General features: G+C 42.7%; 1 protein-coding gene across 5 annotated transcripts in view; it reads left to right on the top strand.

The window, feature by feature from the left end:
• COL11A1 (collagen type XI alpha 1 chain) overlaps window positions 1–27,706 on the top strand; it is a 360,373-nt gene that overhangs the window by 25,887 nt on the left and 306,780 nt on the right. For 4 of the 5 annotated variants that reach the window (XM_069232193.1, XM_069232189.1, XM_069232192.1 and 1 more), the window contains exon 2: window positions 1,124–1,291. In XM_069232193.1, the coding sequence (XP_069088294.1) occupies window positions 1,124–1,291 (168 nt within the window). The remainder of the gene's footprint in view (window positions 1–1,123; window positions 1,292–27,706) is intronic. The other variant, XM_069232190.1, reaches the window with a different exon arrangement.

Here is a 27,706-nt window from a genome sequence, read left to right as displayed (position 1 = left end):
GTCGAAATGCATAAGAAAACACCCTTAAAACAGAATTTGGCTGCAATCAACAACAAATGTATATGCAAATATATTCCTGGGTGCATCTGGGTAAAAGGCCTTGGCCCAGCGTGCCCTTACTTACTCCTTTCATAGTGTAATCATTTGTTCCTGTGCTCAAAGTGACATGATGCTTTCTTAAACACACCCCTGTACCATCTTTCGACCAATAGCATGGAAATCACTGCCTTTTTTTTAACCCCCAGGTTGACTGTTGCTTTAACATGTTGATTCACGATTTGGCAGGGGATTTATGACCGCATTAATCTCCGTCATTTGTGTTAAACTATCTCTGAAAGAACTGGAAAGAGTGTTCTTTGTTTCACTTCAAAATCCCTCGAGTGCTGAACACCCACGTACATATTTTTTCAACCGAATATTTGCAGATCAATGAAAAGCCTGTAACAAAGGACACATATGACACTTGTTCTGCTCACTTAGTGGCACCCATCCAATACATCTGCTTATTGTGTATATTATGTCCTCATAGTAAGCTTTAAAAATATTGCATGGTTTAGGATCCAGTAGTTTGAAGGGCACTGCACACTTGTAAACCTCTAGTCAATAATCCATCAAATTTTCATAGGCCATTAAAAGTTTATAACAATAGTTTTATTTGCACTTTTGGGCAGTGACTCAGCCAATGTACCAGCTATGTACCACCTGGGTCATGGTATTTCTTCCTGATGCCTAAAATGTTATGTTTTTCTGTAATGTAGATACACATTCATGAGTGGTTCTTGACTGTTTTAAAATGTTGCTCCAAATATTTCATTCCAAGTCACGCGTGCACGAATGAACCCCGATCTCTAATTGAGATGAGGTCAATAAATTTTATGATCGCTCATTTATTCATCGATCAACAAGCACTGCTATATTTCAATCAGAGAGTTCCACTTACGGGTGAAAGGCATGGTCCATAAAATGAAAAATAATTTAATAAATATTTGATTGAACATAACATGATTCATACTAAACAAACTCACACACATTCGCTTACTTCCCTTTCTAGTACCAAGAAATGATTGACATTTGTACCTTATCGAGGCTTCCAGTAACACTCTGTGTTCTTTTTTTCCTCCAGCAGAACCAGTTGATGTACTAAAAGCATTAGAATTCCACACGTCTCCGGAAGGAGTATCGAAAACAACAGGATTTTGCACAAACAGGAAAGACACACGAGGATCAGATATTGCCTACAAAGTGAACAAACTTGCACAACTGAGTGCTCCAACAAATCAGTTATATCCGGGTAAGTTGCATGAACATTGTTAGACTTGGCATCCTTGGCGTGGTCTCCCCTAACTTTTTGCCTCTGTTTCCCAGGATGTTGATGTATGCTGGACTCTGTTTTTGCTGTTTGTGTCACTCTGGGCACTTTACCACTGCTATCCAGTGCTATACTGCAAGTACGCCTATGTAAAATATATGTGTAATTGGCTTTCCCTGATTGGCATATTTGATTTACGAGTAAGTCCCTAGTACAGTGCACTAGAGCTGTCCAGGGCCTGTAAATCAAATGCTACTAGTGGCCCTGCAGCACTGGTTGTGCCACCCACATTAGTAGTCCTGTAAACATGGCTCAGATCTGCCACTGCAGTGTCTGTGAGTACAGTTTTAAACTGACAGTTTGACTTGGCAAGGTACCCACTTGCCAGGCCTAAACCTTCCCTTTTTTAAATGTAAGGCACCCCTAAGGTAGGCCCTAAGTACCCCCATGGACAGGGTGCAGTGTATGTAAAAGGTGGGACATGTGCTTATGTGTTTTACATGTCTTAACAGTGAAATACTGCCAAATTCGGTTTTCACTGTTGCAAGGGCTATCTCTCTCATAGGTGAACATGGAGTCTGCATTTAAATATTATTAAAGTGCAGATTCCCATAGGGAGCAGATAAATGTAAAGTTTAGGGTCTCTGAACTCACAATTGAAAATGCCACTTTCAGAAAGTAGGCATTTTCTTGCTTAAACCATTTCTGTGACTCTGCCTGTTTGTGGATTCCCTGTCTGGGTCAGTTTGACAATTGGGCTGTTTGCACCTCTCTCTAGTCAGTGACAAAAAGGGAGCTGGGGTGTAACCTGCACATCCTGATGAGCCATCTGTGATAGGAGAGAGGGAGGAGTGGCCACTTACACCTGAAAGGGTGGTGCCTGCCCTCACAGAATGCAGTCTCTGACCTCCTGGTGTGTGTCTGGGGCCTGGCCAAGGCAGGATCTTACAAACAAGAGAGACTTTCCTTTGAAGTAGGCCTACGTCAAAGGCAGAAAGCGGTATAAGAAGAGCCCCCAAAACCCCAGAAAATTAGATCACTTCTGGAATCAAGAGGAACCTCTGCCAAGGAGAAGAGCTGAAGGGGTGAGTGTAAGGAAATGCCTCCTTGGCCTCCATGGTTACCCCCTGACTTTTTGCCTTTGCTGATGCTAAGTTTTGAGTTGAAAGTGTGCTAGGCCTGCTAAACAGGCCCCAGCACCAGTGTTCTTTCCCTAACCTGTACTTTTGTTTCCACAATTGGCACACCCTGGCATCCAGGTAAGTCCCTTGTAACTGGTACCCCTGGTACCAAGGGCCCTGATGCCAGGGAAGGTCTCCAAGGGATGCAGCATGTATTATGCCACCCTGGGGACCCCTCACCCAGCACAGACACACTGCTTGCCAGCTTGTGTGTGCTGGTGAGGACAAAACGAGTAAGTCGACATGGCACTCCCCTCAGGGTGCCATGCCAACCTCACACTGCCTATGCAGTATAGATAAGTCACCCCTCTAGCAGGCCTTACAGCCCTAAGGCAGGGTGCACTATACCATAGGTGAGGGCACAAGTGCATGAGCACTGTGCCCCTACAGTGTCTAAGCAAAACCTTAGACATTGTAAGTGCAGGGTAGCCATAAGAGTATATGGTCTGGGAGTCTGTCATGCACGAACTCCACAGCACCATAATGGCTACACTGAAAACTGTGAAGTTTGGTATCAAACTTCTCAGCACAATAAATGCACACTGATGCCAGTGTACATTTTATTGTAACTTACACCCCAGAGGGCACCTTAGAGGTGCCTCCTGAAACCTTAACCGACTATCCGTGTAGGCTGACTGGTTTTAGCAGCCTGCCACACTAGAGACATGTTGCTGGCCACATGGGGAGAGTGCCTTTGTCACTCTGTGGCTAGTAACAAAGCCTGTACTGGTTGGAGGTACTTCACACCTCCCCCTGCAGGAACTGTAACACCTGGCTGTGAGCCACAAAGGCTCACCCCCTTTGTTACAGCACCACAGGGCACTCCAGCTAGTGGAGTTGCCCACCCCCTCCGGCCACGGCCCCACTTTTGGCGGCAAGGCCGGAGGAGATAATGAGAAAAACAAGGAGGAGTCACTGGCCAGTCAGGACAGCCCCTAAGGTGTCCTGAGGTGACTCTGACTTTTAGAAATCCTCCATCTTGCAGATGGAGGATTCCCCCAATAGGGATAGGAATGTGACCCCCTCCCGTTGGGAGGAGGCACAAAGAGGGTGTACCCACCCTCAGGGCTAGTAGCCATTGGCTACTAACTCCCCAGACCTAAACACGCCCTTAAATTTAGTATTTAAGGGCTCCCCAGAACCTAGGAACTCAGATTCCTGCAACCTAAGAAGAAGAGGACTGCTAAGCTGAAAAACCCTGCAGAGAAGACGGAGACATCAACTGCTTTGGCCCCAGCCCTACCGGCCTGTCTCCCACCTTTTAAAGACACTGCTCCAGCGACGCTTTCCCCAGGGACCAGCGACCTCTGAATCCTCAGAGGACTGCCCTGCTCTAGAAGGACCAAGAACTCCAGAGGACAGTGGCTCTGTTCACCCAAGACTGCAACTTTGTAACAAAGGAGCAACTTTAAAACAACTTGCGTTTCCCGCCGGAAGCGTGAGACTTGACACTCTGCACCCGATGCCCCTAGCTCGACTTGTGGAGAACAAACACTTCAGGGAGGACTCCCCGGCGACTGTGAGACCGTGAGTAGCCAGAGTTGCCCCCCCTGAGCACCCACAGCGACGCCTGCAGAGGGAATCCCGAGGCTCCCCCTGACCGTGACTGCCTGCTCTTCAGATCCCAACGCCTGGTAAAGACTCTGCACCCGCAGCCCCCAGGACCTGAAGGATCCGACCTCCAGTGCAGGAGTGACCCCCAGGAGGCCCTCTCCCTTGCCCAGGTGGTGGCTACCCCGAGGAGCTCCCCCCTTGCCTGCCTGCATCGCTGAAGAGACCCCTTGGTCTCCCATTGATTTCAACTACAAACCCGACGCTTGTTTGCACACTGCACCCGGCCGCCCCGTGCCACTGAGGGTGTACTTTCTGTGTGGACTTGTGTCCCTTACCTGCTGGCAGACTGGAACCGGGGCACCCCCTTCTCCATTGAAGCCCATGCGTTTTGGGCACCACTTTGACCTCTGCACCTGACCGGCCCTGAGCTGCTGGTGTGGTAACTTTGGGGTTACTCTGAACCCCCAACGGTGGGCTACCTTGGACCCAAACTTGAACCCCGTAGGTGGTTTACTTACCTGCAAAAGCTAACAAACTCTTACTCCCCCCAGGAACTGTTGAAAAATTGCACTGTCTAGTTTTAAAATAGCTATATGTGATTTATGTGAAAACTGTATATGCTATTTTGCTAATTCAAAGTTCCTAAAGTACCTACCTGCAATACCTTTCATTTGAAGTATTACATGTAAATCTTGAACCTGTGGTTCTTAAGATAAACTAAGAAAATATATTTTTCTATACAAAAACCTATTGGCCTGGAATTGTCTCTGAGTGTGTGTTCCTCATTTATTGCTTGTGTATGTACCACAAATGCTTAACACTACTCCTTTGATAAGCCTACTGCTCGACCACACTACCACAAAAAAGAGCATTAGAATTATCTCTTTTTGCCACTATCTTACCTCTAAGGGGAACCCTTGGACTCTGTGCATACTATTCCTTACTTTGAAATAGTGCATACAGAGCCAACTTCCTACAGTGAGGAGAAGTGCTGCCCTTCCTGTCACTGTGTTTTCTGAAGCTATCCTGCGGTCGCTGCTTCTGCCTGTGAAAGGGGACAAAGACTGGACTTTGTGGTATATTCCTGCTTGAGAAGAATCTCCAAGGGCTTGGACTGAGCTTGCCCCCTGTTCTGAAGTCTCAGGGCCATCAAAGATTTCCCCCACCAGCACCTGGACCCTCTGCTGAGACTCCTGCCTTGACAAGTGGTGCCCTATCCAGACCCTGGGCCCTTGAAAGGAGAAGCTGGTGAAAATCCAAGAAACCGACTTCAGACGTCTCCGGACCGACGCCGCAGCCGAATCCCGTGACGCCACCTGCACCCGACTCCATGGTCTTCGCTGGAGTGTGACAGCCCTCGCAGACCCGACACCGCGGCAGCCCCGACAAAGTCTGCAACTCCGTGGAAGTCGCCGCACCACATCGTGACCTCCCGATATCGTCTCCGCCCGAAGTTCCCACATTCAACACTTTGCACCGACGTCACCTCACCTCCACAGCTCCGCAGCAAGGACCTGATGCCGCTTCGTGATGCCTCAGCTCCTTCGTCCCGCAGCACCGGAACTGATGTCACCTCGGATCCAGCGATGCCGCGATCCCCGACCGACTTGTTTTCACACTTTACTGTACCTGGGGGTCTGTGTGACTCCGTGCCTGATGCCGTTGGTCTCAGATTGTTGGGAACGACTCCGTCACGACACCTTGTTAACATCTCATCACAGTATTTTGTGTTTCTAAGCACAATTTTTTAAGTTTCATCTTTAAAAATTCATAACTTGACTTGTGTATGTCGGAGTTTTGTTGTTTTGGTCTTGCTTTGTTTAGATAAATATTGGCTATTTTTCTAAACCTGTGCTGAGTCATTCTGTGTTGTTTTACTATATTACTGTGTGTGTTGGTACAAACAGTTTACACCTTGTCTCTGAAGATAAGCCTACCTGCTAATGCCAAGCTATCAAGGGAATGAGCAGGGCTTAACTGAGTGTGATTCTCCTTTACCGTGACTAGAGTGAGGGTCCTTGCTTAGATAGGGGGTAACCTGACTGCCAACCAAAGACCCCATTTGTAACAAACTTGCACTAAAAAGATTATTAAATCTTACCATGTGTATAAATTAATGCTGGAGATGTGGATAAGGCCAGCAGGAGAATGTGAACTGCACAGGGACTCGCAGATGTTCTCGTTACATATGTGGTTTTCACCAAATTCATGCTGTTCACATAACAAAATAGTGTTCACTGATGAAATCTTGAGAATGTCATGATTTTAACTCTTACAAAGTTTGCAAAGTTTCCTGTTTCAACTTTGTTTCACCCATGTAAAGATTTTCTGCACTTTGCAAGAAAATGTTCACTGCAACGAGAAACAAATGTAACGCTAATTGAACCTAGCCAAGATGGAAATGTGCCATTTTCTCTTAAACTTTGACAAATGCAACCCTTTTTTTCAGCACACATAGATGCTGATTTTTTCTCTGCCACTTTACGCTTGGAAAAGACATTGTTGCAAAAGTCAAAATATTGATACAAATGTTCTAAAGTGTAAACCTGTGCTACTTTTGCAAAGCTGCAAATCTTCCCAAAGAACTTTCGCAAAGATTTTTTTTAAAAAACCTTTACAAATATGTACACCCCTTGTTCACGATAGTCACTTCACACATTGGCAATTTCAAAAATATTTTACAATCAAATTAAATATAGTTTACCAATCAAACACCTAGTAGGGACTATCGTCTTCAACTAAAGAAATGGTCCATTTATAATGACGTTTACGATGAACAAAAGGAATAAATATCTTGCACTAACATTCTCCTTTTGAGTTAATCAATTGTCAAAGTGTGAAACCGGTGACCTGTATCTCAGTTTGTCACTGCCCAGCCTGAAAAGAACACAGTCTTCATTATGCCACAGAACACAAAATATCCCATTGTGAGTTTGTAGCACACATCATGGTCTGCTTCCACTGGCTTCTGCTGAATAACAAGAATGCAAAGCCAATGGGACTGGCATTAAAGGCTAACATATGTAAACTCAGTCATTCACAAGTTCTGTTGTCTGAGTTGCATGTACAAATTCTGTTAGCACATTATTATTAGCCCTATTTACTTAGTTAATGCTGTGGAAAGAGTAACATAAAAGGATTGTATTTTGTATAGGGTGTTTCAAGAGGATAAACAATTGAATGTGACAGTGTAGTGAAGCAATGTACTTTTTAAATGTAAAATAATGGCTCATGAATTCCATCAGAAGCACTTTGTTGAAGGTGGAATGATACACCAAGCAGCCAATTGCGTGAGATGAGAGCTAAACATTCCTCTGGAAACAACCAAAGTTCCAAGTTATGTATATTTTAAAGACTGGGTAAGAATAGGTCTTACAGACACCAGCGCTGTCAAACTAGTCCTAAAAATCAGCTTAAGAGCATGAATGTAGTGTATGTCTTCTACCATTACACAGGATCAGGTCGGACAAATCAAAGGCTAAAAAGTGCATATCTGAACATCACCTTTGCCGTACCAAATGTTTAGTTTTGAGTATTCTTGAAGTTTGTAAGTAATGTAATGGTGGTAGGACAGTCTTTGTTCAGACTGCCACCCTATGGATTGCACTTCTCAGGGGCTTAAAACGGATCCAAGAGCACTTGAGATTTCATAGAAGCCTGAAGACCTATCTCTTTAATGCCTTGTGACACACTTCTCCCAGTGAGTCTACCAATTATTTTTTTCAGCATCAATGGCCCACTCTTGGATAATATAGACTTTAAAAGAAATAATTATATCACATTCTGTGCCCAGCCTTTCAGCTGGGTTCACCCAGGGCATCTTCTATAATGGAAACACAAGCTTCACCTACCGGGAATGTTCGCATGGAGCATCACCCTTATTTTAATGCACAGAGGGATCACCACTGGCACAAGTGACATTACCGGGGGAGTCACAAAGCATTATCCACAAAACCAAATTGTATGGGTTCTAAATATGTTGTTGGAATTCTGCAGTTTTGCAGCAATTTCGCCACTTGAGTGTCATATTCAGGTTACAGCTGTGCATAACATTGCACAATCACATATAATAACCACCATGACACAACCTGGCTCGCAGGTGGAATTGCTCAGAGTTTCAGAAATTTGATCCCAAGTGAAATTTCGCATAATTTTGGGATATTTGTGGAATTTTCATACCCTCCCCTTCCACCCATAAAACACTAGGAAATCTCACACAATTACAGAAAACCACCATCAACTGGCAAAATTTCGTTGCTTTTCCCGGATGAGGAAAACTGTGACAAAAGGGTGGTTTGTGTCACAGTTGCATTTTTCAAAAAGAAAACCAAAAATGTTTGCCCATCTCTAATGCAGATGAACTTTTATGGTCCACAGTTATTCATAGAAAAGGTTATTCGAGCATTCTGTGGTTGTGCAGCAGGAGGTAGACTGTTGTACTACTTAATTAATAGTTTCTTTTAGCCCATTGTTGGGGCCCATCCTAGATATCAATGTACATCCCGTACCTTGTAGCAGGTGGAGGTGAAAATCCATCCCCCCATTGACTGCTGCAGAGTCCCACCATGCACAGTACTATGGAAGCTTTGTCCTGGCAAACAGCACACAAGAGTACTCAATGTGCACCTATAATTCAGAACTTAATGGCCACAAAATAATTGGAAGTATTACAGTTAGGTTCTAAGTATGAAGGTGCAGTTTTATGCAACTTAGGGCTAGATGTAGCAAAAAAATATTTTGCGAATCGGAAATTGCGAGTCGGTGCGACTCGCAATTTCCGATTCGCAAAATCGTATGCAGAATGGTGTCTCAGACACCTTCTGCGAATCTCAAGGAGGTCGCAAAGACCCACCTCATTAATATTAATGAGGTGGGTCACAATTTGCGACCCCCTTGAGATTCCCTGCACTCACAGGGATGGTGGCCTGCTGGAGACAGCAGACCTCCATGTCTGTGACTGCTTTTTCAATAAAGCTGTTTTTTGTTTTTTTTTCTGTATTGCAGCCCGTTTTCCTTAAAGGAAAACGAGTAGCAATACAAAAAAAGAAACAAAACCATTTGGTTTCCTTTTTTCAGAGTAGACCACTACCTGCTCTGAAAACACATTTTTAGCGACATTCACAAAGGGGAAGGGGTCCCATGGGGACCCCTTCCCTTTTGCGAATGATTTAGCACCCACTTCAAGTAGGTGGTAACTGCGAATTGCTTTGCGACTGCTTTTGCGGTCACAAAGCAATTCTGCATCGAGGCGCAATTCGCAAATAGGAAGGGAACACCCCCTTCCTATTTGCGAGTCACATTCCCATTTTGCGAGTCGGTACCGACTCGCAAAATGGGAATGTGACTCGCGGTGGCCGTTTTGCATGGCGCAAACTGCGATTTTCGCAGTTTGCTCCATGCAAAACGGTTACTACATCTGGCCCGTAAAGTCTTACTTATGAACCTGCAGGGTACTGCAGCAATGAGCTTTAACTGACCTTCTTGGGTTCGCACCCTGACATGTTTGTAGGTTAGTTCAACCCCTGGGTCCATGAAACGTCCAAGCTCGAGCTCAGGTGTACATTCCATTTATGAACACGACTCAGGATCTGCCTCAACTCATTTGTGCCCCTCGGGCGAATGTTTGGCGAGGCTAGATGCCTTCCTCTGCGCTGGGCTTTGAACCAGGGGAAGAGGGCTGGAATTATTGCAATAAACTTGAATTTAGTGTCTCGTCTGACATGGTCAATGATGAGTGTTGACCTGATATCTTCTCTTTAAGGCATAGCAGGCATTGGGTGCCTAATCTTTAAACTCCGGACAAACGTCACTTAGAAAGAAGGCGGACAGTTCCAATTCCCTGGACTGATATGGCATTAGATAATATATGCACATCCCTTATAATGGAGAAAAATAATTCTAAAATTAAAAACACGTCCCAACGTGCGGGGATGCAATCAGTGAGTTAGTATGTTTAACCGTGAAAAACAATTGTACTGGAAAACAGATTTTGTAAATAAATGGTCGACTCTAGAAGTCACTGTCGTTCTTTGTGTGCATTGCTTGGTTTATCCAGACACACTTTGTGCTGAAATACATTTATCTGATTTTAAAAAGTATTTTCAGCGCCAAACATATATTTCCTTTTGAAACATGGCTTCTTTTACACCGGTCAAAAAATCACAGAAGAATTCCTGATAGGCAAACACGGTTTTACTGCTGCATGATTCTGCACTATGAGTCCATTCAATTACTTTTTAGTAAACTGACCTAACAAGCAAAGCCAATAGGTCTGGCGTATTTGCCATTTTTTTTAGCCATGTTGTACAGCATGGCTAGAAGGCTAAAAGCACCAACAGTGGCAGGATACTGGATGGGAGGGGGAAGAAGGATACGGTGCTACTGGCAGAGCTGCAGTCCTCGCAACTGGGGACATGCTCAAGTCTCAGTGTCAACTCAACATTCTGGGATTGTGGGCAAAATCTATTTATCTCCCTTTAAAAAAAAAAAAAATGTAATTGCTGCTTCTTTGAAGTGCTGATTAGGGGTGTGTGGGGAGCTCCGCTCCCTTGGCGGACCTAACAGAGTTTTTGGACCTCCACGCTCCTCTTGGAGTGCGCAGTTATTCAAAAAACTCTGCTAGCCCCGCCAGTGGAGTGAAGCTCACCTGGTTCGCGCTGCAGCCTACTATGAGCTGCACAGCGCAAATGCAGACAATCAGCGCTTGTGGGGGGGTCAGCCCATAATTGGGCTGCAGCGTGCACCAGAGCAGAGTAGAGAGGCAGCTGCTGGAGAGCACTCGTCGTCGCCGTCAGATGACCAGGAGAGGAGGACCCCCCTAGAAGACCCAGGTAAGTCCCCTTCTCTTTCTTTGTTTTGTTGTTGTTTGTGCTCACTGGTGCACAAACAAGGACTGAAACACCAGCTTTTGCTGCCTACGGCCCTGGCCTGAGTTCGGGCAGGGCCGTTTCAGTGCTCTTGTGCATCGGCCTGTATTGCGCTCACTGCACATGGGGCAGGCCAGTGCACAGCAGGCTTGGCAGCTTTTGCTTTTGCTTTTGCTGATTTCAGGCCAGGGCCATAGGCAACAAAAAGGAAGCTGCTGTTTCAGGCCTTTTGTGCACTGCCCACCCTGTGAGCACTGCACAAGGAATAGGCCAGTGCACAAGAGGCCTGAAATGGCAGCTTTCACTGCCTACAGTCCTCCTGAATGCGCCCATTTCAGAAGCGCTAAGCAGGGTGGGACTGGCTGACCAGGCCCAACCCTGCTTACCGCTGCAGAGATGGGCGCATTCAGGAGCGCTCCCTGGGGCATTGAACTCTGGCTTCGCGGAATTCCACTGAGTTTTTTTCAACTCCGTATAATTCCTCAAAGTTGGACTCCGTTCACTCCGCCCAGGCCTAGTGACGACTCGCATATTCTGCTGATGTAGAAGGTAGCAAAGAATAGTGATAAGGATGCCAATGAATTGTAATTGGTAGCCTGAGAGCCCCTTGTTATAGGTCTTTGTAGACACAAGGTATCATCACCCTAAGGACAGGCATGCACGATGCCTGCAGGCGAAACCTAAAAAGGGGTTTTGGAATGGTTGGAAAAGGGAATGGTAGCCTTGAAAGCAGTGTGTCGAACACTATATAAACGGATTTGCTCAGATCTAGCAGTGGGTGCATTAGATAAATGAGGCAACCCTTGCATCAATGGAGAGATGAACATATTTGGACGATGGACCGAAAGACAGACTGACAGGGTGCAAGGCTTAAAGATATGGAAGCAGACAATCAAATTGACACAAAGATGGACCGTTATAGATAGCGGCAAGCTTTTCTGAAGTTATTTCCACAATTCAACTGCACATCGCTGTGACGCCATTCATTGGTTAACTACCAGCAGTCACGTGTCAGTAGCTTGTCGGTTCTTGATCGAAGGGCGGCTTTACGTAAACAGTTTCTGACACGTGTTCCTCAAATAGTTTAGCCCGAAGGCCCTTTATTGTGCTTCATATTTTATAATTTCACTGTTCCTTTATTAACGAAATGTTTGCATCACTGTAAGCTATCTAGAAAGCAATGTCTGCACACATACAGATTCAGATTTAGCCATCAGTGTAAATGAAGACAACAATAAGAAAGAAACATTGGAAATTCACTGAAAAGTTTAACAACAAACCACCCGCGATCTTTTGCAGAAAACAGGCATGGTGCGTTTTTCAGAGTCTCCTATCTGATGAACCAGTTGGAAAACCTGCAAGCACAGACTAGACGAGAACGAGCCATGCGCATTCGCCTTAAGCCTTTCAGACATATCTCTCAGGTTCAGACAAGACAGGTGTTTGGCTCCTAATTCATCACTCCTCCCAGGCCTAAATGCTGCCATTGACAAGTTCAGAGGAACAGCGTTTGCAGATACTTCTGAATGGAAGCAATCTGCTGTTAAGGGTGTTCTTTCGTTGTCTTCAACATGCACAGCAACACTAACAAGGTAGTTATGAGGCATTAAAAACTTAGAGATGAATGAGTTGGCTTTATATGGAAAGAAAATGTCCTTCTCAAGGCCGAAGCGCCTGATTTTAAGAGAAGTGCGAAATGTTGCCACTGGTTTATTAATGAACTTTGTAATATCCCTCTCTCTCTCTATATATATATATATAAAAAATACATAATTTTCAGTGTATCACCGGTCTAGAAAAATTATTTTAATATGAAATCAATACACAAAATAAAATCACCTCCTATAAATCATGAAATGCTCCAATAATATAAAAAATACATACACACAAAAAATTTAATAAAATGCTAGAGTGAACCGTCATGCAGATGTACATTTGAAATATTTAGCACCTAAAAGACCATTTTTTTTACTTATTGTGAGTGGCCTCTCAAAAAATAGTGAGTTAAGTTTTCACAATCCTTCATCTCCGTCGGGTTTTCAGATACATCAGCAATTGGTTGCATACTATCATTGAGAAACACTTGTGGGGGATGATGCATAACCCATAAATATATTATTTGCACAACTCCTTCAGCACAAACAAATTTATACTGGCCTGTTGGGCAGAGTCTATTTTCCGGGAGCGCAGACGACACATTCAATTTTTGACACTTTTCTGTCTGTTCTCTGCCATGAACTACTCATTGTAATAATGGTAACATGGCCAACTTGGATAACATATGCCATTCTAACAATAGGTGAGAAGGTAATTTTTAAGTATGAATGTAAAATATCCTTTCTACAATTTGAAAAATATCTGACAGAAGGTTTTCTTTGGCATTGAAACTTTGGCTGGCTTACAGAACAAGCATCAAAATGGGGATGCTTCACAACTTTAAGCTGAATGCGAGGCATGCACTTATTAACAGAATTTTACAATATCCTTAGCAACCCACTTACCAATCACTCTCTAACTCTGATTTGCCCTTCTGCAGTTATGACAAGAGGGAATCAAAGAGTACCCAGGTGACCTGATGTTGTCAAATAAATTAGGGATCTAAGTCAGCACCACATCTAAATTTGAGAGGGCATTTCAGGCGCAAAGCCTAGAATGGATTGAAAGCTACTCAACCAAAGACAGACTGCCAATAGGACCTCCAATTATGTCAAATTCAAAGTCCACTGCAAGCATCCATACAACTGCCTTCATATGCCAGTACGTGGGAGGACCTTTGCCTCAGAAGCCTTCTTATTGGCCAACATTGTGTTTTTTTAGGCCCAGACATATTTATAAAATGCTGTACCTTTAGGCAGAAAATAATGGGCGTCAGGTAAATTTATGATTGATCATGACCTAGTGGCTTTTTTCAACTTGACTTTCTCTCAGATGCGAATTGTAATTCCTCCTTCCACTCCCAGAAAGCATGATTTTTATGTTGCTAATGTTTTCAAATATATTATTTACTTAATTAGGCATCTCTGCATAGTCCAGTCCAAGCAGCAGTCCCACCTGCGTGACATTGAGCAGTATCATATCATCGGAAAAGAACACAGCTGGACAAGCTCGAAGTTTGGAGGAAATTGTCACTCCTCCACTTCCTTACCTAAATTCTTATATATATATATAGGTATATATATATATATATAAACTCTTGCAAGAGTTACCATAGATGGACCGATATAGAGTTCTGCTACATAATGCACGCCCATGTCTTTTCTGCAAAGCTCTCTCGGAATGTGGGCAAGTAGTGAAGCCTTCTAGGAGCATTTTGGACCAGAGTTATGTCTGATCAACCCTATCAAAGTCTGTACGGTTGTCGACATGAAAACATATGTAAATTCTTGAACTTTCAGGAAATGCTTGACTTTTTTAAATATGAAGATAATTGCAGCTATCCATAAGCATTCATATTCATAGCAATCTATGCATTCATAAATGGAGCTGGCAAATAAATAGCAATAGTGCATGTTCTCTTTCAAATCTTCATTCCTCACATTAGAGAAGGTAAAATTCGTCATGGGGAGCACCTTGTTCAATGTGTGCACCAATTTTAGATATATTCATCCTCAGTCCTTTCAAGGAAAGGTACTTACTACTGCTTTTGGCAGGAGTTGAATTTTGGACCCTATTCAGGGTGGAAATCATCCTTAAAATCTTGGTGAATTCCCACAAACTTGTACGTATGTTTGTGTTCTCCAAATTTTGACGGCATCTTTGTCCTTAAACAAGCATTCCTGCCCCAGTAAGATTTGCTCACACATAAAATTACACCACACTGGTGGAATCTGATATTTGAATAAATCCATTATGAAGGTACCTTCATGTTTTGTGAAAACAAATTGTGAATTTAAACCTATAAAGCAGGCCATTTGCCCATCTATGTGGAACATAGGTACACATATGCCCATACACTTTACAAATATGGGCTATTTATCCTATTAATTCAGTCCAGTAACACTAAAAAAAGTCAAAATAGTAAGTTTCAAATATAATATATATTTAAAACCAGAAGCAAATCAATATCCTCAAACAGGAATATTACCTTTTCGGCCTTCTTTTAGAAATACAATAAATAGTTGTTAGAAAGGCCACTGAAGAATAACATTCAAAGGTAGCAAGAAGAAAGTCTTCAGTGGTACAATGTTTGTATCTCCCCTGGTAGAGTATCCGCTCAACACAAAGCATCAACTGAGTCATTGTCGCTTCTGAAATTGTTGAAGTGGAGTTAACATTGCTTGCATAAAACAACATGGAAGGGACATATTGAGGCTGGAAATTAGCCCAGTTTTGCCACCAGTTTGTGGGGTTACTTCACATTGGCAAAGTTGGGTGAAGTCACAAATCTTTAGCCCAGTTTTGTAAAGTGAATTTTCTAAATTTGCCAGAATTGTGGCTGAAGGCTTTTGCCTCCACATTACAGCTGAAATCAATGCTATGCCATGTGCCAGTTTACTGACAGATTATCAGAAACAGAAATAGTGTGGACATAATATCATGTCAAAAATGTCGAGGATCTAAATATCGAGAAGAAATGTGCAAATGGGTAAGTATAGATTTACTATTCATAACTTCAAATCTACGTATGTGAGGTTATATATAGTAAAACGTTGCTTACGTATAGAAACCTACCTACACGATACCTTTGTCCTCAATAGTCTTGGCACAATATTTTAGTCTTCAATATTTCTGTTTACGATATTCTTTCTGAACGCCCCCAACAGGCCTATGCAGTGTCCACATAGCATTATGGTGAAAATACCTTGTACACCTGCAAAAACTAGGACATCATTGTGCCCCAGTTGCTCAATATCCTGCCCATTGGATTAACCAACTTTGAGTATAAAATAAGGAGGAAGATCATAGGGCACTCTAGGACATTGACTTTGGAATTCTCTCAGCTGGCTCTTGAGATACAAAACAAGCAGAATGCGGTAAGGAAAATTCGAGATTTACCTTTAACTGACCTCGAACGAGATTCGGATTTGTGATACAATTTCAGACACGGTTAATCAACATCTGCCAAGACTATACCCTGACTATACTGCAATAATTTTCACCCCACAGTTAAATGATGTAAAATGACAAGGAATACAAATGTAGCGCTTTACAAGACTCCCAGATAAATATGTAAAGCATGAAATGGGCATTCAGTCTCTTGAGAAAACAGGCTTCTGTCTTCCTTACGCATCTGAGTGCATCCTGTTCCTGAAACAAGGGAAACTGCAATTTTTGACAAAAATAGCATGAACTAAAGCAAGTTGAGAATAAGCAAATTTAAAGTATTGTTCCTCTTTGGGCGTGATCCTTTCTCATGCCCTGGCGTACAGTGCGAATGTTCTATGGGGCTATTTATTTAAAAAAAAATATGACACCCTTTTCCTTTTGAAAGAAAATGCTGTCTGTCAAGTCTTGAGAAGAATAAAATACATATATGAAGCGTTAAATTTCTGAAGCGCCTTCCTAGGGTTTCATTCTTAACCCTTTGTAATTGATAACCCCCCAACACAGCACATAATGTGTTTTCCTTGCTTGACCTATGTTGCCCTGGGCTATCTGCAGTGCTAACTCATGAAGGAGTGCTATACTGTTTGAAAATAAACGCCGCCGTTCGAAGCTGCGCGCAGGAGTTATTTAAAAGAGTTCTTTGTCAAACATATTAGCAAAAAAACACACGTAAAAATGAAAAACCACTGCACAGTAAATTCAGCCTGTCACATGTGGAAAGTCGCGTTATCTTTTACAAAACTCTTTTGCATAGTATTTTTTGGTAATGGCGTTTTGCGGTACTCCTTTAAGGCTCAGGCATATTTTTTTTAGGAACTACACCGAATAAAGCAGTGAACTTCTGCTAAGGTGTTGTCACTTTAATGACCTTGGCTTAGTGGTTTGGTGTTCCCATGGCTTATAAAACAGGATCCTCCCCCAAGTCCCCAGTGAAATGAAATGTGACAGGACTGCGCTATTCAGAGTTTCAAAGTCATGAACATCTCAGATTATGTCAACTTTTAATATTGCATCCTCTAGATGGACTAATTGGATGTCCGAAACCAGGCCATATGGAATGTTGTGCAGAAAGCCCAGATAAATAAACATGGTCGGATCCTACCGGAGGTCTCTCTATTATCATACAAGTGTAACCTTCAAGATGGGTAATAAGTAATAACTTAATAAAACAAAATATATCTTGTCAAATCCAAATTCAAAATATTTTTGATAGAGATCTAGATGCAATTTCATAATCAATATCATAAAAACATGACAGAATGAAATCATACCAATAACAAACAATAAAAAGTCCGACTAGACACATATGTGCAAAAGCAGAATTAAGAAATAGCAAAAATCCTTACAAATTTAAAGTGCATTGAAAACAAGGCCCATGAAATGTTATCATCCCAAACCCATTCTACCACCAAGATCTCCAAAATGACCCTCCTAGACCTGTCCCTACTCTACCCCTTCTGACTCAACCTAAAACTCAGTTTACTACTATGATCTCTCAAACAACCATACTAAATTCTCCCTCATTTTACTCATCCCAACCCCATTTTACTACTATGATCTCCCTAATCCCTTTCTACAGGCTCTTCCATCCTCTACCTCTCCTTTACTCATCCCAAACCTCATCTTACTACTATGATCTTCAAATTAACACTTCTGGATTCTTCCCTCCTCTAGCTCTCCATTATTCGATTCAATCCAACTAAGAGACTCACATGTCCTCCGTTCAAATTAACTCATACCTCCCTATACTAATACTAATACTGTACTCATAGTTCCCTATACTAATCCACCATTAATCCTTTTGGGTTCCGAAGTAGCGTGCTTCTTGCCTAAAATCACTTCAACACCTCGTCAGGGATAGCAAGTGCTCTATAAATACATTTGCAATCTAATCATATGACGTAATGACTTTTGCCTAATTATCCAAGCTCCATGCACATACGTTGACACAGCTACTACAACTATTGGTAGGGTGTCACTTTTCCAAAACTTGAATGCTTGTCTTCTTTCCATCAAGTTCAAAGTTTGGCAAGGGGGGGGCTGTCTACTAACTGCTAGCTTTGGGGTACAGAGGATGAAAGAACAGCAAATGCTCCTCAGTTTCTACAACAGAATGGCAGAAGAAACAGAGATGGGTCCCAGATCAAGAAACCTCTCCAGATGAAGTGAAGGTCGCAACAGGAAGGGTTGAGTATGTAAAAACTATGAACAATATATGTGAACGGGCCGGGCATATCTAATCTAGCAATCTAGAAATTCCTTGGGTGTGCTGAATGATTTATGTGGCAGGAAGGATCTAGTTAAACTACCCATTTGGGTTTGTTGCTACCTACTAACAGCAACTTTCTTGAAGAGCTGTTTTCACCATTTGTGTGGCACCCTTTATGGAGGAGGGTTTTTCCCCAAAAATTGTCACTCCAGGCTATTTGTTTTTACACAAAACCCAACCATTTTATTTTTGCAGACAAATGTATTCTTAGAGCCCCTCTCTATAATGATTCAATTTGTTAGTTCCCCAAATACTTACCCAGCATAGTAATGGTCTTACTGCTGGAAAATCTGCGATTTCATTAATGCCTAAATTCAATCTTAGTGGCACTAATGGCGTACTCCTCCCTAAGCCTGTAAGGACTGTAAGAAAATTGTCTTTAGCAACACTCAATGTACCCATCATGAAGTGGTTGCATAGCTCAGCTCTATAAAAAATGCCCCCCCAGCCTCCCTGTTTGAGACTTATAGATTATCCTAGCAGGACGAACTGGAGACCAAGTGTCCCGTTTTGTCGAACCTGCATATAATCCCCTGCTCTATGGTTAACCACCATTGAGCTTTTCAAAATCTATGGTTCCCAAGAGCCAGATTCTGCCAGCCGGATTCCTAAGTAATTTAACTCCTCTTCACTTTCTAAGGGTTCCTTTCCTAAGCTGATAACAACTCTTGCCCTACCTCGCCTTGAGTAGGCCATCATATTGGTATTATTGGTATTAATCTCAAGGCCACTCTCTAGGCAGAACGGGTTGAAGCTATCAATCAAGTTTTGTAACATCCTCATGATTTTGGCCAAGAGAAGAGTGTCACCAGCAAAGAAAAGAGCTCGGATTTTGTGTACCGCCAGGGTGGGAGAGTCATTGACACAATTCAACAGGTATCTGACACAGTTGTTAATATAAAAAAAAAAAAGGCATGGGTTCTAGGACACGACCTTGATGCACACTTTGCTCTACTGTGATAGCCTCAGTCAATTCCTCATTTGTACCACTCTGGACCTTGGCAAAATATTCCTCGTGAAGAAGCATAACTATATGCAGTAAGTTGTGTGGAATCCCCATTCCTCAATGAGCTTCCCAAAGTTTCTTCCTGCGTACTAAATCAAATGCATCATGATGGTCCATAAATGTCACAAAAAGATCCCACCCCCCCAGATCTGCTATTTTCCACTTAGCCAGAAGGATTTGGAAAACCTAGTCAATGACACTGGTTTTGGATTGAGAGCCTGCCTGCACGATCGAAAGAATTTCGTTTTCATCACACCTGTCTAGAAGATACTCCAAATCCTGTTTACAAAAAACCTTTTGTAAGTTGCCTATGAGACTAATTGGGTGGTAATGTGAAGGAACGCTGGGATTCTCATTCTTAAACATTGGCTCCATCTCGGCATCTTTCCATGATTCAGGAATATCCTTCACTGCCACAACTGCATTGGAGATGGTGTTGATATATGGGACCCATACTGAATTGTCTGATTTAAAAACATCAGCAATAAGCTTATCAAGCCCTGATGCCTTCCCTTGTGTAGAAAGAAATTGCTACATGGGCTGTTTCCTCCAAATAAAAAAACTAATGGGAACAAAAGAGAGTTAAATGTGAAACTATCTTCCATAGAGAAAGCAACCATATTAGGTTCATGGATACCAGAATACAGATTTCTAAAGTGAGCTACTCATTCACAGAGCAATATTGAGGATTCTGCTGGTTTCCCCAGTTTCCCCTCGCCTAGTCTGACTAAATGCCTGAATTTTTTGCTTATTATTATCCGAAGCTTCAGAACGTTGGTCCAAATTGCACTTTCTCCTACTGCTTTAGCTTGTTTTAGGTTGGACCGGTATGAAGTTCTGCTTTTCCTGATTTCTCTAGCATCTCCTTTTTGGATTGATTCCAATAGCTTGGATGTAGCAGCTTAGATTCCTTTGAGGGATTCAAATGTAAGGGTCTCGAAACTCCCCAATTAAAAAAGCCCTTAAGCTTTGCCAAAACTGTATTGTACCCCATCAGAATCAATGCATTATTTCCCCAATTTTCAAACACAGTTTCCATGTGGAAGGCAAGAGTTGAATATACTTCAAAGGCAACATTGGGAGAAGAACTTGCTACCTTCTACTTAATGTCTGTGATTATTCATATCTTCTAGCTGATCCAGGTGTCCCTCTTGCTCTGGGGGAAAAACCAGGGGGGGTCAGCTGCTTCATTTTAAGTACCAGGGGGCTGTGATTGATCTCACCACGCTACAACAACATCATATCACCCATCTGGTTCCAGAGTCTCACATCCAAGAAGATGTAGTCAATAGAGTTACAGTACTATTCTCTTCTAAAGGTGGGAGTGGGTGGTTTATTAGAGCATGAGCAGTCATTGCAGGCTCAGAGGCCATATGACAAAGTAGCAAAGTAAATTCCACCACTTAAAAGGCAGCCCTAGAAAAATTTCTCCTTCTGGTTCAGTAAGTTCAGGGATCCCATATATTAAGTCCTCATAGCTGGACAAATCTTGCACAATACACCTCGAGTCAAAGGTGAGGTTGAAATCTCTCACAACAAGAACATAACGTGACTCTGAATAGGCTGTTAATATTTTTACCAGTAGATGAGAAATTGAGGATTCCTGCTTGTGCTCCTGCTATATATATTAATAAGCAGGAGTGGTTTAATGTTCGATGAAACTGACTGAAATTTAATACAGGACAGGATAAAGAGGTAGACACCCATAGAAGAAACCCACTTGAGGAACTTCCAGCAGGAGACTTAATAGCAGGGGCACTATGGGCCTCATTTAAAAGGCCCTAGCAGCACACTGCACCAGTGGAACGTAATGTGTTTTTTGAAGCTCCGGTGGCGCAGTGTGCTAGCCCATATCTACAATGCCACGCAAAGCCACCTTGCGTGGCTTTCATGGCCTTGTAAATATGGCCTCATTTCACACATAATTCTGTGTGAAAGGGGACATTCCATAGTTGTTGCTATGGGTGTTTTCATGCAACACCCATGGAACCTAATGGAATCTGATGCATTCCCAGAATTACAATGCTGGAAATGTGTCAGATTCCTAATGCCATCTCAGGGGTGAAGTTAAAGTGGCACATTATTTCTCCCCATTTGTTTTCTCTTTCTATGTGTGCTGCATTCGTTAGTACACATAGAAAGAGGAAAATGGCATTAATGATTATTTGCAGGAAGGTTTCCCTCCCTGCACAAAAACAATCATCCCTGTAAAGCACAGGGATACATCATATGTCCGCAAATATGATGCATCCCTGCACTTTCAAAATGATGTAGCAAGGTGCAGAAAGCTGCCTTGTAGTACGATGTTGAATCATTTCTCTATAAATGAGGCCCTATAACTTTAAAAAAACATTCCGATACACCTGCTAAACCGTCCATGTTTCCTGGAATAAGCAAATTCCATGACTATCAATAAATACACCTCGGACTGGATTGCCTATCTTGCCCCTAATGCCTGTGATGTTCCAGCTCAGAATACCTCGATGTGAGGATAGGTAGCTGTAAGGCGCCTTGTTAGTATCTACAGCATCTATCTATTTCACTTTTGAGTGTGCAATCTGTGTGTGTGGGATGACCCATTTCTACAGGACACAGTGGCTGGAGGTACTGCAGGAGAGGAAACTTCCACTGGGGCAGACAGATTCAAAAGAGGCCCAATTCTACTGGCACTAAGGCCCAGTGGTTGCAGTGAGATATCTGTGGGATAGGCACATGTTCATTCCTCAACTGGCAATAGAAAAAGCACCAGTGGAAGGACAGAGATGTTAGATCCTAACCCACTTGGTTGAAAACGGTTGGCTAGTAAGTTTAGCATAATGTTGTAAAGTTAACAATAACACAGTTGCCTTCAAAGGTAAAAAAAACAACCCATACCAACTTTCTAACCATCAGGCTGTTGGGCGCATTCAAAAAAGATAGATCAGCAAAAGTATGCGACCAGTGTGAAACCTTATTTTTCAATTGGAAAAACTACTCATCTGAACCAACACCTAAACAGAGCACATTTGACAACACAATGACATAAGGGCATGCAACAGGGAGCAAGTTAACCAATTTTGTTTTTGGCTCAATTGCTGGGGCAGCCCTCATGATCTTAGGTGCCCCCAAAGACCTGCCTACTTCTCCCTCTCTTCCTTATGTCCCACACAATGATGGTGTGTCTTCTCTCGCCTGGTCACATGAGGGCATACTGCTTTTGTTAGCTGGCATGCTAAGTGAGGGATGGCTTCCTGCTGACTCAGTGGGAATGGGGTCTGTTCAAGTGGGCAGGGAGCTAGAAGTGATAACACCGGAGTATGGGATGGCAGATGACACCACCACTGACTGTTACAGAAAAAAGTGAGCTCATCTTTCAAGTCTTTAGTTCAGTAGCCCCCAAGCATTCATAGATTGGTTACAGCTTGCCCAAGATAGAATCTATACATTTGTTGCATAGGTGCTTCATTGAGTCCATTAGTTTGTCCTTTTCCACCATCTCTGTGGCCCTACAAGAGGAAATCTTGGAAGCACTTGGCCTCTTAGATTTAGTTCATGCTTCGGCTCTTTTCCATTTACCCACTGGACCCCTGCTTTCTTTACCAAATAATTGTGATTGAAGTTCTAGTCGCTCTGACTCCACAGAGGGAGCACTGGCAGGTATTTTTGGAGCACCTAACCCCAAGCCCTAACAATTTACTGTAGCTCTGATGTCGGCAGATGATATGGCCGAAGAGGCGAAGGATGCACAATGGGATGTAAAAGAAGGGGAAGAGAGAGACAAATAATGTCTGCATTTCTTTCTTGATAACTCCAACTTCCCTCTGTAAAAACCCATCAAGAGTGGTACCAGAGACAGCTTTAGAGCAGCTCTCCAAGGACTTTCACTTCCCCATTTTAAACTAATAGGTAATTGCAAAGCCTCGTCCAGGCGATGACAGGTGACGATGGGCCTGCTGTTGGCCCAGTCTCCACGTGGGCACATGCCTTTGTGCATCCTGTGCATGTCCTGTGCTGCAGGATTGTTAGCCTCCTGATAAGCACCTGCAAAGCACTGCCCCCTCTTCCTGGGCCGAACAGCAGCAAGTTGGGACTCGTAGTCCCTGTTCTAGATGAGTTTAACATCCCATACTACGGGCTTCTGGGCTTCCTGCTAAGTGCCCACATGGTGCTCACTCCGACTTCTGAGCTGAACAGCAGCAAGTCCGAAATTCGTGGTCCCTGTCCCAGGTGTATATATATATATCTTATGAATAACCCTCTCAGTTCCTTATCGAAGAATTTATTAGAATCAAGGCATGGTGTTTATCTAGAGAATCATCACTCAAATTCTCAGAACCATGTCACAATCTGTAGTCTGTGTCACATTTATTGTAGCTTTCTCAGGCAAATACAGAAATCACAGAACAATGTTCAATAATCATAAACCGCTTGTACTATTTTTGACACTCATTCTCTGGCACAGATGACATGTTTTGGGTGTAAAAGGTTTTGCCAAAACCACTATTCCAAATATTGCTACTAAAAAGCAATAAAACCAGCATTACCTCAAGACCCTAGTGTGAAGCAGTCAAACCAATAGTAGTCTCTCACTGGGGCTGATTACCTCTGCACTTTCCTAAGACAACTATAGTTCAACAAAGTTTATAATGCAAATATCAGACTACTGCATACCAATCCTTATAAAAGTGCACTTCCTCCCAATAGAATATTCTTCAAAACAGTGGTGGTCGGTAATTTTACAAGGGAGGGAAACAGGTGGGCCACACACACACACACACACACTCACACCCACACATTCACACACATGCACACACACACATACATTCACAACACTCACTCACAATTACAATACATTCATACATACACACACACACACACACACACACACACATGCACCAAACAAAAAAACACATACAATGTACCTTCACTGTAGAGAGGGAAGCCTTGGAGGTCCCAAGAGGCCTGGGTCTGCTTTAGTCCTTCACTCCTTACTGAGTGGGATGGGGTTAGTGAGACTGCTGACCCCATTCATGAGGTGTCACTGATTGACACTCGGCCCCAGGCATTTCAGCATTTAAAATTGAAGTGCTTAAGTCTGAGACAATCAGTGACAATCCAGTTTGTAACAAGGGGTAGGGCCTTTTGCCAGACTAAGAAGTTGGCACCCACGGAGGTGTGAAAATCTCAGTCTGGCAAAGTTCAGCTCAGGCAGCCAAGAGGCTGTACATTTAGTACATGTCTAGCTCTTGGCTGCCTGATCTGAAAGAGTGTTTGTCAGGCTGACCAATGTTCAGCATGGCACACACTTCTTGCTGGGAAAAAGGTGCAAGGCGTGGCCCATCATTCCATATGGACCGGCTGCAGATGCTTCAACATATTATGCAACACATTGAAAGCACAGGCTCGAGGTGAAAAACGCCAATGCAAGAAGCATGAACTATAACAGGGGATCAAACGAAACATGAAGTAGATGCTGCCAAATTCTAAAAGCACGTATGGCTGTAAAAGTAAAATCTATGGCTCAGGCAATCACTGATCTAGATTGCATACTCTGTAGCGCTATACCAGGGACATTTTAATCTGTTCAAAGTATTAGTGACTCCTGAATCAAGCTAAACTCTCCCTGTCCCAATGCCATTCACCTTCCTTAATGTCCGCTTACAATATTTCTCAAGCTTTTATTATCAAGAAATAATATGTTGCTGTAATGATGACAGGGTGTATACATTGTTAGAATGTACAGAACTCTAATACCGCCTAGTAAGGTTATGCTATATATATATATATATATATAGATATATATCTATATCTATATATATATATATATACACAAATATAGTGAACGTTTATTGTTTATTATATGGAACATATGACCCCATGTGGTCAGAAACTTTTTGAAAGTGGCAGGCTGGCACAGACCGGTCAGTCCTGCATTAGCAGTTTGGCTAACATACAGGGACATCTCTAAGCTGCCCTCTGGGTTCATTTTTCAATAAATCCCACACTGGCATCAGTGGGGGGTTATTGTGCTCAGAAGTTTGATATCAAACTTCCCAGTATTCAGTGAAGCCATTATGGAGCTGTGGAGTTCGTTATGACAAACTCCCAGACCATATACTCAAATGGCTACACTGCAATTATAATGTCAAAGAATGGACTTAGACACTGTAGTGGCATATTGCTCATGGAGCACTGCCCTCACCTGTGGTATAGTGCACCCTACCTTAGGACTGTAAGGCCTGCTAGAGGGGTGTCTTACCTATCCCACAGGCAGTGGTTTGTGGGCATGACACCCTGAGAGGGGTGCCATGTCGACTTTACCTTTTTCTCCCTACCAACACACACAAGCTGCAAAGGCAGTGTTCATGTGCTTGGTGAGGGGTCCCCTAGGGTGGCATAATTCATGCTCCAACCTTTCGGGACCTTCCCTGGCCACAGGGCCCTTGGTACCATGGGTACCTTTTACAAGGGACTTAACTGTGTGCCACGGGTGTGCCAATTGTGGAAACAAAGGTACAGATTTTGGGAAAAAACACTGGTGCTGGGGCTTGGTTAGCAGGATCCCAGTAAAGTTTCAATCGAAGTTGTCATCAACATTAGGCAAAACGTGGGGGGGTAACCATGACAACAGGGGCACTTTCCTATAGATGCCACACATCTTTGCATATGTTTCAAATCAGCAACATTTTGTGCTAGAAGGAGGATGCATACCTCCTCTCTGGTTCCAAGTGAGCAAGGTTCATATCTGAACCTGCATATTTATGTATGGGACAGTCTACAACTGTTTCACATGAGGACTCATGTAGAAAAAGATGCATTCCAGACAAACCAGAAATTACATATTATTAAATAATCACTGACACCACTTCCCCTGCATGTGGTCTGTCCCCTTGATGACCATATGTTGTACACCTCGTGACAAACCAGAGTTGTGGTTTAATATTACTTTGGTTGAAGCATAAGCCAAATTCTGTTAGTCCGAATGCCTGTTAGATAGGCCATGTGACTGTAACTTGAGTATGGCTGATAAAAGTCTCATTAAAAGTCTATAAAAGCTCTTTCAACAGACATTTGGAGAATTCTGCTACAGGAGCAAAAATGTGTTTTTTAAAAATAAAATACTGTCAAGTGCTGATACCTCTTCTTCTCTTTATAATCATTGCTCTTTCTGAGCAAGTCAGTGATGCCATTAGTGCCATGTTCCATGATTAAAATGTTACTGTGCACAGCACATGTAAAGATCATAAAAGCCCTTGCATCCTGCCACTTAAGTCTGTATTTTTGACTATTATTTTCTCCTCTTATCACAACCTACCTTGCAGAGCTATATCTATAGTCAAATTGGATTTACTAGCTGGCCTCTGTACACAAAGTACTAAAACATCGTTACCCTTCATCCATAGAATCACCCAGCTAACATATGACTCTCTCTATAGAGCATTGCACTCTTTCAGACTAATTCAAATTGGCCAAAATCGTGCCTCCTCTAAAAGAAAGCTTTTGTTTATTTGGCAATTAGGGGGAACTACCACCCAATCTATCTTCTTACTGCAGCATCTAAAATTCTAGAGGTCCATGTTTCCACAAACCTCTGTTCACTTCTTGAACCTGAAACATGCACCACGAGACAGTGAACATTCTGGATTCCACTCAGGCCATACCACTGAGACAGGTCTCTACACTGCCCTTGAGAACTTACAGATGGCCTAATTATGGATGCTTATCATGGATGAATGTCAGTGCTTAGTTTTTGATTGATCCTTCTTTCAAGCAGTGGCCTATCACCTCTTACGTTTCTACTGCTGCTCTTAAGTGTGGACTCTCCCTCAACTTATCCGACTCCATTAGCAAAACTCGTCCTCTTTTGCAGTTTTAGCTTCTACATGAATGTTGCTGACTCAAGTCACCATTTATCTTGACAGAAAAGTGAGAAGGCAAAATTCATGCACATTTAAGAGCATGAAAGAGAAAACAGATAGTTATCAAAAATGCAAAGCAAGTCTCCCTCTGGGTTCAGAACAAAGGTTCAGAACAAATGCTTAAGCAGAACTTTATAATCTTTATTGTTTATGCTTGCTTCCCTCATTATTTTTACCATTGTATGCAGCTGAACTTTTCATTTCTACCACCTGCCTTTTTCTTAGGAGACTGGCAGCTATTTGTGGCTCTAGACTTCTTTGTTGTAACATGCTCTACTTGGTTCTTTCTAAATTCCTCGCTCAGGTCCTCCCAGTGCCACAAAACCAGACTACCTGCAGGATACAGGAGGGCTATCTTTTTTGCCATACTCACCCTCTTTTCTCTACCTCCAGTAGTTGCCTATTATATACTGTCTGACTCTTGACAGTTCACCAGGCCTTTTATGAACACTCACAACTTTTCATTAGTAACAGTTATTGAGCCTTCACCTCTGACCAATTCCTTAGAGCTTTGTGAACTTTTCTTCTTACCATGTGTAAGTTCCCTTAGTGGCCACTTTGGAAGCCACAGTTTCTC

Source organism: Pleurodeles waltl, chromosome 4_2 (genome assembly GCF_031143425.1).
Source record: "Pleurodeles waltl isolate 20211129_DDA chromosome 4_2, aPleWal1.hap1.20221129, whole genome shotgun sequence".
In the NCBI taxonomy this organism is placed as follows: Eukaryota; Metazoa; Chordata; class Amphibia; order Caudata; family Salamandridae; genus Pleurodeles; species Pleurodeles waltl.
The sequence above is the reverse complement of the archived record's forward strand: the minus strand, read 5'-3'. Positions and strand labels throughout refer to the sequence as shown.